The following is a 15,127-nucleotide window of genomic DNA, read 5'->3' on the forward strand; positions in this document are numbered from 1 at the left end:
ATCGATAATGAAGGAAACAGTTTGGTGCCAATTTTTGGCTGTGAGAAACTCTTCTTTAAGGGAGCATTCGTTTTTTTACGGGAGGGAGGGGGTCGGTGGAACTTGAGCTACAAATGAAATGTAAAAAGCGATCCCTCCTCCAAATCAAATTTCTGAAATTTGACCCCCTCCCAATTCATCAATCGTAAAATGTGACCCCCCCCCCCAAAAAAAAAAATCATCAGATTTAATTCATTAACCCTTCGCACCCTGTGGCCCTGGGCTGAAAAATTAGGCCCTTCAAAAGTGTTGCGAGAAAAAGAGTTACCCACCCCAATTTTCATGCTCAAAAAACAGCGACCCTCCCCCAGATGTCACAGTCCGTATCAATAATATCTTAATTGACTTATAATTTCCCATTTGACCTTTGAACTTTCAAAGAATCCTTTTTGAACTTTACAAATAATCACTGGATGAAATTCCAATATCATATTGGTTTTTCAGATCTGCTCTTTCAAATATAATATTCCCGTCACGTACATTTATATTTATTGTCAAACTTTTTTAAAGCACAGATTTTAATAGCTATAGTTTTGTATTGTAAAAATATATTCAAAGTTTCCTCACATACCACAATGTATAGAGAATCAACAGCTTTGGTGAAATTCCAAAATCGAATTTCTTGCACACACATGCACCGGTAACTACCCTAGTCTAATCAAGTACACTGATATCCATAATCAAGAGTACATAAATACACAGATTTAGCTAGTTTTGTATTTAAAAGAAATTATTCATAGCTTCTTATAGACTACTCATAGATTATGTATGGAGGACCAAGCAACATTTCAGTGAAAATCCAAAGTCAATTTTTTTTCCATAATTCCATACATACCTTTGTAAAATTTGACCCCCTTCCAATCATTGATTGTAAAATTTGACTCCCTAAATAAAAAATAAAAGTCACTCCCCCTGATTTCCACCGACCCCCTCCCCGCAAATAACGAATGCTCCCTAACATTTCCTACTCCAAAAGACATGTTTTCATGAACCGTATCATGATGAAGTCATATACAAACGCAAAGACACTTTTTCATCGCGTAAGTAACTCGCGTAAATAATTACACTTACTATCACAGTAATGTATAAATCGCGCGAATGTCAACATTTAAAGTTTTTTTCGGCCTCTTTGTGCTTTAGCTGTCACCTATGTATACGGATATAATTCGCAACACCATGTCGCCAGAACGCACAAGTGCATCATTTAGCAGATCCCCATACTAGTATCTGCGCATGCCCATGAGTAGAACGACACAATCATAAGTACGAAGTTCTACCTCGGGGAGGTTCCGAAAAGTGATATAGATAGGGATACGACTTCAACCAATTTTGTAAACGGGAAACATTATACCTGGGGACACGTTTGCAGTTTTACTTGGAGTTCATTCATTTATTGTACATTAATAAAAATGGCGGGAACGAAAATATGTAGCAATCGTGCCAAAATAAAGTTGGGTTGAGAGGGCGGTTGTCGACAATGGAAGCATACCATAGACAAGCTAATTGTGACTTTGTGGCTATGTTTTTTGTGAAAACTCAACCAAGGAAGGGAAGGACGAAAGAGATAGATAAAATGTCATTTAAAAGCTTGATTATCACGTCCTCAGGTCATATATTTAACTATTACATGACACGTGTTATGTGTCGATTGGACTGAGTCTAGGTTGTGTTGGGATCAAGTTTCCTGTTCGGGGAATATGGATATTTGCTCGCTGTCGGAGGCGTCAAATAAAAATGGCTGAACTGCTCATGGTTGTTGTCAAATATTAACATGCGTTCGGTAGGGGACAAGCATGACCAATAAAAGAACGCCTTAGACAAGAAAAACCCGTCCTTTTCTCCAATAATTTCAAAAATGCGCACAACCAAATACTTTCCAAGTGTGACAGGGTACCAGAGAGTTCCTCGGGGTCAAAGGTGATCGCTGCGTGCGCTGCAACCCCCGAGGATTTGAGAAAATGAAAAAATTATTGAGTTCCATCGGACCTGCTGTACAGGAATGGAGAATGTTATTGACAAATCAACCAAATTATATTCACGTTGACACATTTTCATATTAATTAATACATTAAATCCAGTTATTTTGCGTAAATTTTACGTTATGGAAACGACATTGAAGTGTTCGATGATGTCGCTGTATTGAAATTGCTCGAAGAAAATACTATGGTGACTGTAATGTATATTTTGAAGCCATTTTTTTGCTACTGTGGTGATTTAAGCATCTCTACTCGAGGCGATGAGATGCACATTTCGGTGATTTTTTTCCCCCAAAATATTCGAATAATATTCCGCATGTTGTATAAATACCGTACAAAAACCCAACACTGCAAACAGAGCACCAATAAAAATCAAACGCAAACACGATTGCATGAGGCGTACCTGTTCCTGTGTAATCGGTTAACGACATGACTTGAGGCTAAAAATGCCATAAATTGTCAAATTGTATGTATACTCTGTGTGTACAAATAGAAATTACAGAAATGTGTATTGACACGGGGAGACTTCATTCCCAGGGTCCACGCTCCTCGTTATCCAGGGACCACCTGAAAAAAAAAATCCATTAGAAATCCGAGTGTATTCCGGATCCTTCACAATTATTATTCCAGTTATCTTATTTGGCCAGAAACACTTTACTTAATCAATTAGTACAACTTAGCGAGACTAATTAGGCGCGCTTGATCTCGAGTGCAATGCCGCCACATAGCTATGTAGCGGGCGCTTTTTTGACGTCAGCGAGCACCGTCTCCGAGTGACAAACCAGTCAATATTGACACAGTAAATTTAACTTGACAAGCCACCGTATAATTACACTAAAATGTAATGACTTCGAAATATAAGCAGTGTTTCTTTTTAAACGCTGAATGAATGTATGGCTGATATTTACGTTCGTAAATACTTAAAACTAAATGAAGAAACGTGCCACAGAGAATGGAATGTTCTACGATCCAACAGAAATTTGAACGCGTGACCGATTTCACCATTCTCATCGCATTCAATACGTAGTCGACAATTCAACGAGTCTTTTTCCCCGTCACAACTGAAAAAGATTTGATTTGTTAAATTTAAATGATACTGACTAACTTTCATCGTAACGAGCAGACCGCCTTTGTGGTTGGAATGCGGAGAAAAAGTAGTTCTGTTTGGCATCAAAGCTCGTCTTTGATCAGTAGCCTGCTGATATACTAAATCCCTATCACCATCTAACCTAATAACCAGCTTGCGAAGCTACTCTTACTCAACGTGGTCTACACGGGTACTTCGGACCGGGTGTCAATCATTCCGGCAAAACAATTTCTACCAGCCTATCGGCGTTCTACCCCCACCCATCTACCTCTAAGATTCTAGTAAGTACGATGTCAACGTACTTAATTTCCCTATTTACAACCCGACTTACATGACTGCCTGTCAATCCTTCTCGTTTTATACGTAAATGTTCCATTGTATAATTATCGACCAAATTTATGTACGCACTCTTACCAATTTTCGATGGCTTTTATCATGGCCAGTATAGAACTCCCTCTCTGCCAATGCTTTTACACACATTACTGCCAGCGAGTTGTTGAATTACTCCTGTCTCTTTCTTGTATCTAGCATTTTTAGGCGGTGTTGACCCTACGGTGATCATAAGTCAACAGTATGAAAGGTAATCGGGCAACAATTGATCGATTGGTTCAACGACAAACGCTTATTTCAGAAATTCTTCAGGGAGTTCGGTATTTCTGCAGGCGTTGTACGTGGACAAAAGTGACGCAGTATTTGCATGTAATACAGGTACGACATTTTAATCGGTGTGATCAACTCAGTATATAGATCTTATGGTATTTGCTATCATCGCCTGATATATTTCTGTAAATAAAACGGGGAAAGGGTGCTTGGAAAAATGGATGGGCAGTTTTCCCAGTTGCCATTTCCAACAGAGGTTTTGTGGTCTCTGCAGCTTGCATGGTGACTGTATTATTCTCTGGATGCAGTACAGGCCGTGGTATGTCGAGTAGGTACTCGCTGTTCACCAGAGATCTCTAGGGTCTAAGATATTAAATATGGTTATTCAAGCTTAATAAGCACTCAAATATTTCTCATTAAGTCTCCATTATTTAATGTCAGTGGCGATTCAAGGGTTTCAAAATTGCGAACTCCGGGTGTACCTTGAAGAGATGCGGATATTGTTTTCGTGTAATTTCAAGCCTCGAGTCGGGCATCAGCGTTAATTGCACCCTTTGATGTTCTAAACCATCCCGCGTCTCGAAGTTTCTTTGACTGTCAGTTATAAGCTGCACAGACAACAGGGACACCAGGATCCCACGTCAGTGTCTACAGCGGTTTTCGCGCCCTCTGTTCCTTTCCCTTGAACCTTCTGAGGAGGGTCGATTCCGTCTGATGGAACTGCAAATGGGCCTGTAAACATCGAGCATGTCATGTAGGATACTACTAGTTTGCCATTCCAGTTGAAGGACTACAACCCCTGGTCGTTTCATGACTCAATTTCTGCTTCGAAAACAGTGCAAATGGTTCCACGAGAGCTTTTCTAAGGCATGCTTATGATGGTCAATGGACTCTGTGACATATCGAATTCCACAATAATTATTGTAAATATAGAGCTCTTTCACGTGCATTTTCCGTATATGAAATCGCTTTTGTGGCACAATGGACACACCGCTGGATGGGGGGTGGGGGGTGGGGGAAGAGGGACAATGACAATATGCAAAATATTACTCCTGTCCAGATTTGACAATTTATAAAGGGAGGGGTCGTCGAAACTTTATATCAAAGGTTGCCAGGGACCCCTACGACCGATGAAAACACTTTATGTAGAGTACGTTGGCGATTGGTGAACGTTAAAAGATGTTTTGAACAATGACAAACATGTTTTGAACAATGACTACCGTAACATTTAAATTTTGCAGTTATGTTGACGTGATGCATCTAGAGATCATGCAATAAAATACATTGTTTGTAAACACGAAAGTTGCACATGCGCAGTTCCGACGACCCCCCCCTCCCTTAAAGGGAGTTAGTGCGGGTGCAATTTCTCTTTCAAGTTGCACACGCGCAGTTCCGACGACCCCCCTCCCTTAAAGGGAGTTAGTGCGGGTGAAATTTTCTCTTTCAAGTTGCACATGCGCAGTTCCGACGACCCCCCCCTCCCTTAAAGGGAGTTAGTGCGGGTGCAATTTCTCTTTCAAGAGTTCGATGGCTTTTGCGCTCTTGGAAATATTAACATTTCTTATATTAACAAATGCTATTGTTAGCACTTCAGTTCAACGTTTCATTACTTCAACATCCAGGGTGTACGTAACATACAGACAGCAATAGTTAACATGATCATGACAGGCACTGCTATTCGTTGGTGCCACTTAAAATATCTTGATATGTATGTCGAAGCCACGAGCACGTTTTCCTTCATTCAAGATGAGAAACACACTTGAAATTCTCGCGATAATAGTCTCTAAACCTTTGATATCAAAGCAATCAGAATCCTGGGGTTGAAACCTGCCAATTGATAACTTCCGATTCAAACTTTTCGGTGGATGTACACAGTGATGAACACTCGTCTTGGCAACAAAACACCAGGTGAAGTTAATGAGGTAACGTTCAGGGGATTGAAACGCTTTCTGAGACATACATACACACACACACACACACACACACACACACACACACACACACACATCCATACATACATTAATCCATCTATCCAACCACCCATCCATCCATACAGATTAACCCATCGGTCGATCGATCGATCGATCGATCCATACAAGTTCATACATCTATCGATCAATCCATCAATCCATCCATCCATACATCGTGGAAAGCGAGATTTTCGAGAACGGCACCATATACCATTGTCAGGTTCAACAATGTTGGGAAAGCCTTAGGTCGACGACCAAGCCAAAAAAGGAGTCATTCGCTGTTGTCTTGGTAAAGTAAATGATTGGGCGACACACACACACACACTTCTCCATGTAACCCTAGACCCCCAACGTTGTTTAATTAGTCGTAACCATGGATACGCGGATGACCGATAATTGCATGGTTGTAATGAGGAATTTCAAGTCCTTTTGCCCCTTCTTTGGTCAAGCTAGAAACCCTAATTGCACACTATTATCATTGGAGTACACACGCCCATACATTTGCTATCATAACACCCCAGCATAACACACGCCCATACATATGCTATCATATAATATGGTACTATAAAATATTATATAATATAATACTATATATATATATATATATATATATATATATATATATATATATATATATATATATATATATATATATATATATATATATATATACATACACACGTATACATACGTACACGTGTACATATGCACACACGCATTTATGCATATATACATAGATACAAAGACTCCCGTTTGTATATTGCAGCATGTTTTTGACAGCTGGCAAAAATGTATGCAAAACTCACGAAGAATGAGAGCACAACCGAAAAGCTCTTTCTTATGCAAATTCTAAGGAAGTGAATATTAAAAGCAATCTTATTAATTCTGAAGTTATCTGTTTCTTTGAGCGAGAAGAGTGGCACACTTTTTATAGAGAAAGACACGCACAAAAGAAGCAAGCGGTGTGGCGAATTGGGGATCATGTACGAGGCAAATGATAAGGCATAGGGCCAACATCTTCAAGCAAACCACAAGAACAAATCTTGCTTTAGAGCACCGTCGTTGTCATCAGTAAAACCAGCACGTGAACTGCGCTTGTTATGTAAATTAGGCAGAAGACTTGATCACACCACTGTGACGACATCACCCTGTCATCTTATTTGCATTTATAAAGACCCCCACCCCCCGAAAAAAAAAATCGGTAGCTTTCGCTGAATATTGCACCACAGTCACAAATAATGCAGAATGCATGAATGGCTCGCTAGCTGCGAACATTATAATTGCTCTTGTTGAACTCATTGGAACTAGCTAATTTTGAAGGAGAAATTCACTCTGCATTGCAACGAGAAGGCGGAAGGTGTACCAGCGAATTAATACTATTGAAAACGAATGGCTCTTGTAGGTCGAGTAAAAATCATCGAGGAGACAGAGGGAACTTCAAATACGTCCTGTCATTTTCCGAATTAAGATTCGTCATTGATAAAAACATTCTTACAACTGCAGTAAATGACATATCTATGGAAATGACACGAAGCGCTGAAAGTCTCTATTTACATTACGTTTTATCAGAGGCAAAGGAGCTGTTCTCTCTGTGTTCATTGGAGAACGATGCCTTGGAAGGAGAAAAATAAATCGTATCTGAACGGATGAATTCCAGTTATGCCGATATAGATAAAGGGAGTTGCATTTTCGGCTCAGTTATGCATAATTATTGAAGATGGTACTTTGGCTTCATTTCCTTATCTCGATTATCACCGGCACGCCACGATTAACGTGGAATGTCAATTACAGCGAACACATGGCATGGCAGCAGCCGACTGCGACTGCGAGCGTGCGACGAGTCCAGCCAAGGTCATTGACTTCTAGAACCTCTGTTGAACACAGGAGGCGCTACCTTCAGCTGCCTTCCGGAATTCAGAGTTCTGTGGAGCCAACCGACTGTTGACGATCGCGCGCGATATGGCACAATCTGGCGTCCGTCTGTCATCTGTTTGGTGATCATGCAGTTGGCAGTTTGTGGAAAGATCGGAATCTTACTTGCTGAAGCTATGCCCCCGGCCATAAGATCCATCCTTTCCATTGAAGAGCAAGCGACAGGGGAACATACGCAACAAAATGTCTCCAATCTTTGACACACCTGACCAACTTCAGCAAGAAGTAGAAAACGCTTGAAGCTCATCAACAAGAAACGCGACGTGTTATACGACCGCATTTATTCGGCGATACTACTAATTACTATTTCAAGGAATGAAATCACATTTTGGGCATCGTAGTGATGCCGAAGTACGAAGATGATAATTTATCGAAACGTCGGGCAAGCTGACTTATATGCCATTGGAAATTTATATCCTGTATAACTTTAGCAGCAGGTAGCTACAGAGAATTAAACATACTTTCCTTTACGAACACACTATATATTCGCACGCAACACCCACGATTCTCGGTGTCCAGGTCACCTGCCCTTTCATTTCATACTGCCCAGCCTGGTACAGTTCACCAATTACAGTCTACAGAGGGCGCTGTTACCAACGTACACAAATCTCCCGGACCGGACGTCCAGTTACTTAGTCCATCTAGGTTGCCAAATACACACGATATGTACTCTATTATAGATTCTGGCTGTAATTTAATTGCCATTCATTGTTGCATTGTACAGTTGGAGTTGGAAGTAATTTGACAGAGAGTAAGCAATGACTGGAAAAAACAAACAAACAAAATAAAACTGGAAAATACTATCACTTGTTTTACATTCTGTTATTACAGTACAAAAAAAATTACAGCAAAATAATACAACAATGCAACCAGCTTACTGTGATCTGCTGGTTATAGTGAATTTTTAAAGTACATAAATATTCAATGGAATTGAGACATACAATTTCGTTTACTAACCCTATAAGTTTATGTGCAATATACCAAGCTGAATGCTAACCAGGGCCGACGTCACTTGTCTTACATTTCTTTAAAAGAAAAGTTGAGGTAACGTTCCTTGTTATTGAGTAAATTCCATACATTTTGGATGTAAAGATTTGGCTAAGTAAACTATGTGCTATGGAACTCCTCTGAAGTGTGTAATGATTTCTACGACTACAACTGCAATGATGTACTGAGAGTTCTTTGTGGCTGCCACAGCCTTCTATACAAGCGGCATCATGATTGGCTACTGACATCAGAAACTGACATTATGAGTCTTCTCTAAACCAATCAAATAACGTTGCATAACTTGAATATGGCGGCTACTAGGTAGCTTGTCAACCATGTTTGATTTGGTGTAGCAGTTGATAAAAATCATCTACACGTCTGCATTATTGGTATATACAAACAGAATTACATTACATATAACTTTCAAATATTGTGTCTTGGTTTTTGCACCTTTGGAAATGTCATCTTTTTTTTGTATCCTTCATATTATTTCTTTCATTAAAACATGAAAGATGAATTCCGACATAAACAATTACTGGAAATTTCTGATGATTTACAAGCAGTCATCAAGTGCCCACATGTCCAAGAATGCAGGACAACTTCCAAATCTTTTGTCTTATCTACTCTAAATTTCAATGTGGACACATAAGAAAAGACTTTAATGTAGTGTCCTCTTGCGTAACATGATTTTTAACCCTTTCACCCCCATGTCCCTCTCTACAGGTCCAACTTTACTATAGAAAACAATGGGATTGGTTCAAACCAAGGAGGAGAAAGGGTTAAACACTTCATCTTACTATGTTAAAATTCCAAACTTTTTCTCCTACATACATTCTTTCAATGTCGAACACTTTCAGGGTATCCATACTTGAAATCAAATACACAACAAAAACTCTTGACAGTTGCTGCTTTCTCAGAAAAATTTTTGCTTTTTAAACGACTCAAATACAGAAAGTGAATAGAGGAACATCTTCCATTCAAAATAAAAATGTTGTTGCATGCACAATCAGAACAAGCACAGTACAACAATCAGATCTTCTTTCCAATTTTTTTGCTAGCCAACCTGCAGGCTTGGCTTAAACAAACAGATTTACAAAAGAAGTAAAAAAAATTATAGATATATTCCTCTGTGATCAGATTGCTGAAATATAGAATAAACAAAAATAGACATAGTAATCTGCATTAACTGGTTGAGATATTTCTCTCTGCAAGCGGATTGCTTGGCAAGAATACTTGTTTTGTTTTTCATTACCTTTTTTTATAACCTTTTGGTGACATTTTTCATGGTCTCCAAGTACTCATTTAAATATCATCATTACATCAATGTCAAAAGTGTTTTATGTAATGAATCTACAGTCTCTGAGTGTACACACTTGCCTGTCTGGTTCTGTATCGACCTGACCTACTTCTTCTCCTAGGAGAGAGTTGTTGAACAACAAACTTTGTTCGATCTCTGCTTCAATACACGCAGTACACATATTGTCAATGTTATGAGCAGAAAAGGTTCTTTAAACATGGAAACATTAAACAAATTCTAATGCTTTACTGGGGTACGCTTGATTATTAAAAACTGAGTTTGGTGTTGGCTGATGTACATGTAAGTTGCAATTGATAAATATGCAATTATCAATCGTGCACAACACAACTTGAACGATACCAGGTATACCTCTTGTTTTTTCTATGCAATAATCTGATAAATTTAAGGTAGTATGCGTCTCACAATGGAAGGACTTAAACTTTTGCTCAGACTTTCCATAGGAAAACTTTCAATTGTTCAGTTTCAACATTAAGAGTAAAAATAAGTGGTCAATGTGCAAAATGTTGTACTAGAGAGACAAATTACCAAATATTTAGGAACTCTTGAAATTTCAAATGGCAGCCATACCTGTGTTAGCTTGATTTCGACAAAAATAAGCCTGTGAAAAGTTTAGTCACCCCATGAGCTTCAAAATGAGCCCCTACAAATGGTAGACAAATTAAATATAATAAAACTTTAAGAGTCTGAATTTCTGTCGACAAGGCGCATCCTACCTTATAAGGTAGCAATAATGAAAATTCTACCTGGCAAAGGTTGCAATGCTGATTGGCAGGTTTACAGTGCTTTCTGTCACCTGTATTTGCATATGAACACAGTTTGGTCCATCGCATCCTGCCTTGTAAACCTTTAACTTATTCTGTATCAAATTACGTTTTTGATTTTTGCCAAGCATACCTGGTACACTGGCATTTAAGTGCACTTGGTAACATTTACCATACACTTGTATGACTCAGGGCATTTGATGTTGGTTTAATAACACATGATATCTACAGCAAGAATATGACAGTTCGGTTTAGGGCAGTCACCCCCTGGTGGCTGGGAAATAATATGACTGGTAAATCTCCAGTGGAACTCATGCCAATGAAAGGAGGATGTACCCATTTTTGGGCTTGTGACTGTTTCTATGTACCATTCCCTGGGCTTGTGACAGCTTTCAATGTACCATTTGCTGGGTTTGTGACTGTTTCTATGTACCATTTGCTGGTGGTTGTGACTGCTGACCCTGTAGCACTCCAGGCTGTGCTGCTAACGTTGACGCTGTCGCTGGTATAGTGGTGTTTGGATTTGTATTACCTGATGAAGAAACGGAACAGATGATAAAAGTTATACTTGATGTATCCTGAGAAATGCAGTGTTATTTTAAATGCAGTCATTTTCAATTATGGCTTACAAGTTTCCCTGAAGAGCGTACTTAAATTACACTCTGCCAACACAGAGACATACATGCCACTTAAGGTAGAATGTGCCTCAGGGACAGATATTCAGACATCCAAACTTTTACAATTCTTTTCTGATCTACCACTTGTTGGCTTCAGTTTAAAGCTCTTGGAGAAAGAAAAATTTTCAGTGTCTGAGTTTTTTGAAAATCAAAAATTTTATTTTTCCCTATTGAGTGAAATCAGGAATGGCGGTCATTTTGAATTTCAAATATTGGTAAATGTTTAGTAATTTGTTTCTAGTACCAAAATTTGGACGTGACCTCTGATTTTTATTCTTGATTAGGTAAGAGTATGGTTGAAAGTTTCATCGGGGAATATTTGAGCAAAAGTTTAAGTCTTTCACTTTCCAGGCACAAACTACGTTAATACAGTACACATCTGAAAACTGTAGGAAAACTTGCCTTTGAAGCTGAATCCATAGGCAGCATAGGCTGCAGCACTAGCTGCAGCAGCACCCGCCATGGCACCAGCCATTGCAGCGGCACTGTTAGCAGCTTTCTTGCGCGGCCTGCCGGGCCTGCCTGGGGTCTTCTTGACCAGGGGTCTGGTTCTCGGTCGGCCGCGGCCCCGTCCAGATTTGCCGGGAGGTCGTCCCGGCCTCCTCGGTGGAGGTTTTGGCTGCTCCAGCTCCTCTTGAAGTAGGCTTGTCCCAAGTACTGGAGGAAAAGTCAAACCTGTGGAAGAGGAAACAATGCAAGTGATGACATCATAATATTTGTCACAATGGTTGAAAATTTACAAAGGTTTATAAAATGAATGAATTTACCTGAATACATTGAAAAATGTCTGATGATACACATGATCAAATAACTGCAGATACTGAACATGGACATTTTCTACAGGTTTTCTTTAGGGCATCCTCACATATTTTGACAAACACTACCATCATAAACACATGATAATATTTGATTTTTTCAAAACTGGACAAGCTCAAGGGTACATTTCCTTTACAGCCGATGCTCTAATGGCTCTATGATGGCTTACTTTAAAGAAACTAACGACAGAGATGTTCGTCACGATCTCCACTCATCATTAATGGTACACACATACCCAGAGACCACTCTCCAAGTGTCTCAGATACAGTTACAGGGGAATCTCTATCACTTCTCTCTGTATCACGTTCAAATATTACAAAATCACATTGGATGACAATCTTGTCTTCTTTTATCAAAAAACTATCATATATATAAATTGAGACTGACCTAAACTTTCACTTCCCTGATTACTCTGGTCATTGATGTCATCGACAACAACCAGGGCATCGTTACTGCTGTCATCTTGAGTAATTCCAAGGGACTGGTGCGTTATCTCACTGCTTCCAACAGATATCTACATTAGGCCAATGAAAAAGAATAACAACAACATGATCAGAGTACTTCAGGCAATTGTAAGGAAAATTATGGGAAATTATGAGTCCATTGTTTTGAAGCGACAGAGCCGATGTAAATTCCTTTTTGCTTTCATAACCCTTTTATCACCAGTATGTAGAACATTCCATTTGTTTTTGATAGAGGAGTTGGACCTGTACACTTGGAAATGGGGGATGCAAGACTTGAGACAAGGTAAAGTGCAGACCATCCTTTCTCTCCTTTCTAAGACTCAAGTACCCTATGCTAGTCAAGAATTTTACACCAGTTTGCCGAGTACAAGTATCACTAACCATCAGTGATGATGTAGCCGTGAAAATAAAATGTATCAGAGATATATCTCAACACAGAACGAGAATTCAAGAGTGAATCTATTAAAAACGATAAAATATATGACAACAGAAAGTGACTTGTGTTTCATAAGTGTATTATACACTGCCATACATTGACAGAATTTCTTCCTAACAGCAGAATCAATATTTGTAACCGTTTGAATAGCACTGAGAAAGAGCACTCAACTGAACTAGTTATGCAAATTACATCTGGTGAGGCTCTGCATTACCGACAGAATGGTGAATAAATTGAATTGTCAAAAGTTTATTTACTTTGACTGTTGCTGTACCAGCACTAGTGATAAATGAGTGTTATCTATATGCACATGGCGTGCTAGGGTGTCTGGCATTGTACTGGTGTGAGTCAACGCTGTCATTCAGCTCTGCTCAATACAGAATACAGAAACCTGCAGCTCTGCACTATGCTTTGTTGTTTTTTTAGAATACACAGAGAACACACAGTAAAAAGTGGATATTGATATCCTGTGCTGACAAAAGTTGGCTGGCTACTACTGCTGCATTATCAGTGAAAAGTATGTGACTTCATGAGAAGTTTCGCACATTGTGGGATGGCACCTTTGATAAGCATCAATAGATCTGTAGAAAGGGAGGTCTGAATGAAAATTTCAAATATTTTTGGCATTCCAAATGTGAAGAGTTCAATGTGCTCACATATCTCCCCCCACACACACACAAAAGAAAAAAAGATTCAACACTTTTTCAACTTTAAGTCCATATGATAAGTTGCAGGACTGGATTTTTTAAATATTATTTACTCTGTATATTTTTTCCATATTTGACCACCCCTCCTAGATTCTATTGGTTCATTCCAGGGTGCATACCCTTCAATTGAACTTGAAAAATGAGCAGTAACTTCAATGGTTTTCAGATTTTTTTGTTCAATGTATGTACCGCTCAAACACTTTTTGTGTCTCCATCACTGCTGGAGTGGACATCTTGTGATGTGAAATTATGCCCAGCACACTTTTACTGTGTAGCAGGCAATGAAACCATCATATACTTAACTATTGGCAAATCTTGCCAGGGGGTGTGGACCCTAGGCCTGCATGTGAATCTTACCTCACTGAATGGACTGGGCACAGCTGAATCTACAGAAAATATGGAATCTCCATCCACTGACATGACAGAGTTGTCATTGGACAAAGCAGGGGGCGCCACTCCAAACGCTTCTTTCATTTTCTTGCCGGTCTGCCAGGGGGAAAAGTAACCAAGATAAAATGTGTAAACACAGTGTGGCAATAGTCATTTTCACAAAACACATGAAAACTTGAAGATTATTTGCTTTTCAGATAATTAGATGAAGGTGATGAAGGTGACAAACTTACCTGCTTTCATGAGGGCATTTATTTCAATACGAAGAAGACTTAACTTCTGGATATATTATGACAGTATTGTGTACTTATAAATTCAAGGTATATAGAATGTATTACAGTATCATATTCACATTCTAACACAAGAATGAATCTGTCTATACTTTGGTGAGGACCGTTCAAAAATTATTCAACATTGAAAGATTATCTATGCATATTTTTGTGCAAAATGGACAGCAAAAGTTTACAATACATTGTTATATATAGTTCATAATTCTCGGTATGTGTATCAAATCCATACAGAAGATCTCATACTTTTAAAATGAGACAGAACAATAAAAGTGTTGAATTTTTTTAAGATTTAGTTTGGAAATAGTTATCCCAAAAGTGGAACAAAGGCAAATAATATTTCATTTCTCTTCTGTTCATAACTTTTCATATTACCTTTTGTGCATATTTTTCTCTCTTTCGCTTCCTGTCCTTGGCTTTGTTGTTTTCTTCCAGTTTCTTCCGATCTTCTTGTCGACTCAGAACTGAAAAGTAAAAACAAAGTCACATTCTGTTTTTAATGACACTCCCAAATCATGGAAATAACTGAGTGGAAAGAGAAAGCAGACATCTTGGCTTGGTCAGAAGTTCAGGTTAAGCAATGATTCATTATATATCTATAACGCTTTGTTTTTAGCATCAAGCACTGTAATTTCCCTAAGGACATCTGTATACTTACACAGATACACACAGACACAGAT

The 15,127-nt window shown here is 38.8% G+C and overlaps 1 protein-coding gene across 1 annotated transcript in view; it reads right to left on the minus strand.

The window, feature by feature from the left end:
- Window positions 1-8,278: 8,278 nt before the first annotated feature.
- The window catches only part of LOC139149833 (chromatin-remodeling ATPase INO80-like), a 60,406-nt gene continuing 53,557 nt past the window's right edge, over window positions 8,279-15,127 (minus strand). Inside the window, exons 28-32 of the mRNA XM_070721829.1 lie at window positions 14,823-14,911; window positions 14,128-14,256; window positions 12,551-12,677; window positions 11,750-12,022; window positions 8,279-11,202 (exon numbers count right to left, since the gene is read on the minus strand). Coding sequence (XP_070577930.1) covers window positions 11,096-11,202; window positions 11,750-12,022; window positions 12,551-12,677; window positions 14,128-14,256; window positions 14,823-14,911 — 725 coding nt within the window. The 3' untranslated portion in view covers window positions 8,279-11,095. The remainder of the gene's footprint in view (window positions 11,203-11,749; window positions 12,023-12,550; window positions 12,678-14,127; window positions 14,257-14,822; window positions 14,912-15,127) is intronic.

This window comes from Ptychodera flava, chromosome 14, assembly GCF_041260155.1.
Source record: "Ptychodera flava strain L36383 chromosome 14, AS_Pfla_20210202, whole genome shotgun sequence".
Lineage (NCBI taxonomy): Eukaryota > Metazoa > Hemichordata > Enteropneusta > Ptychoderidae > Ptychodera > Ptychodera flava.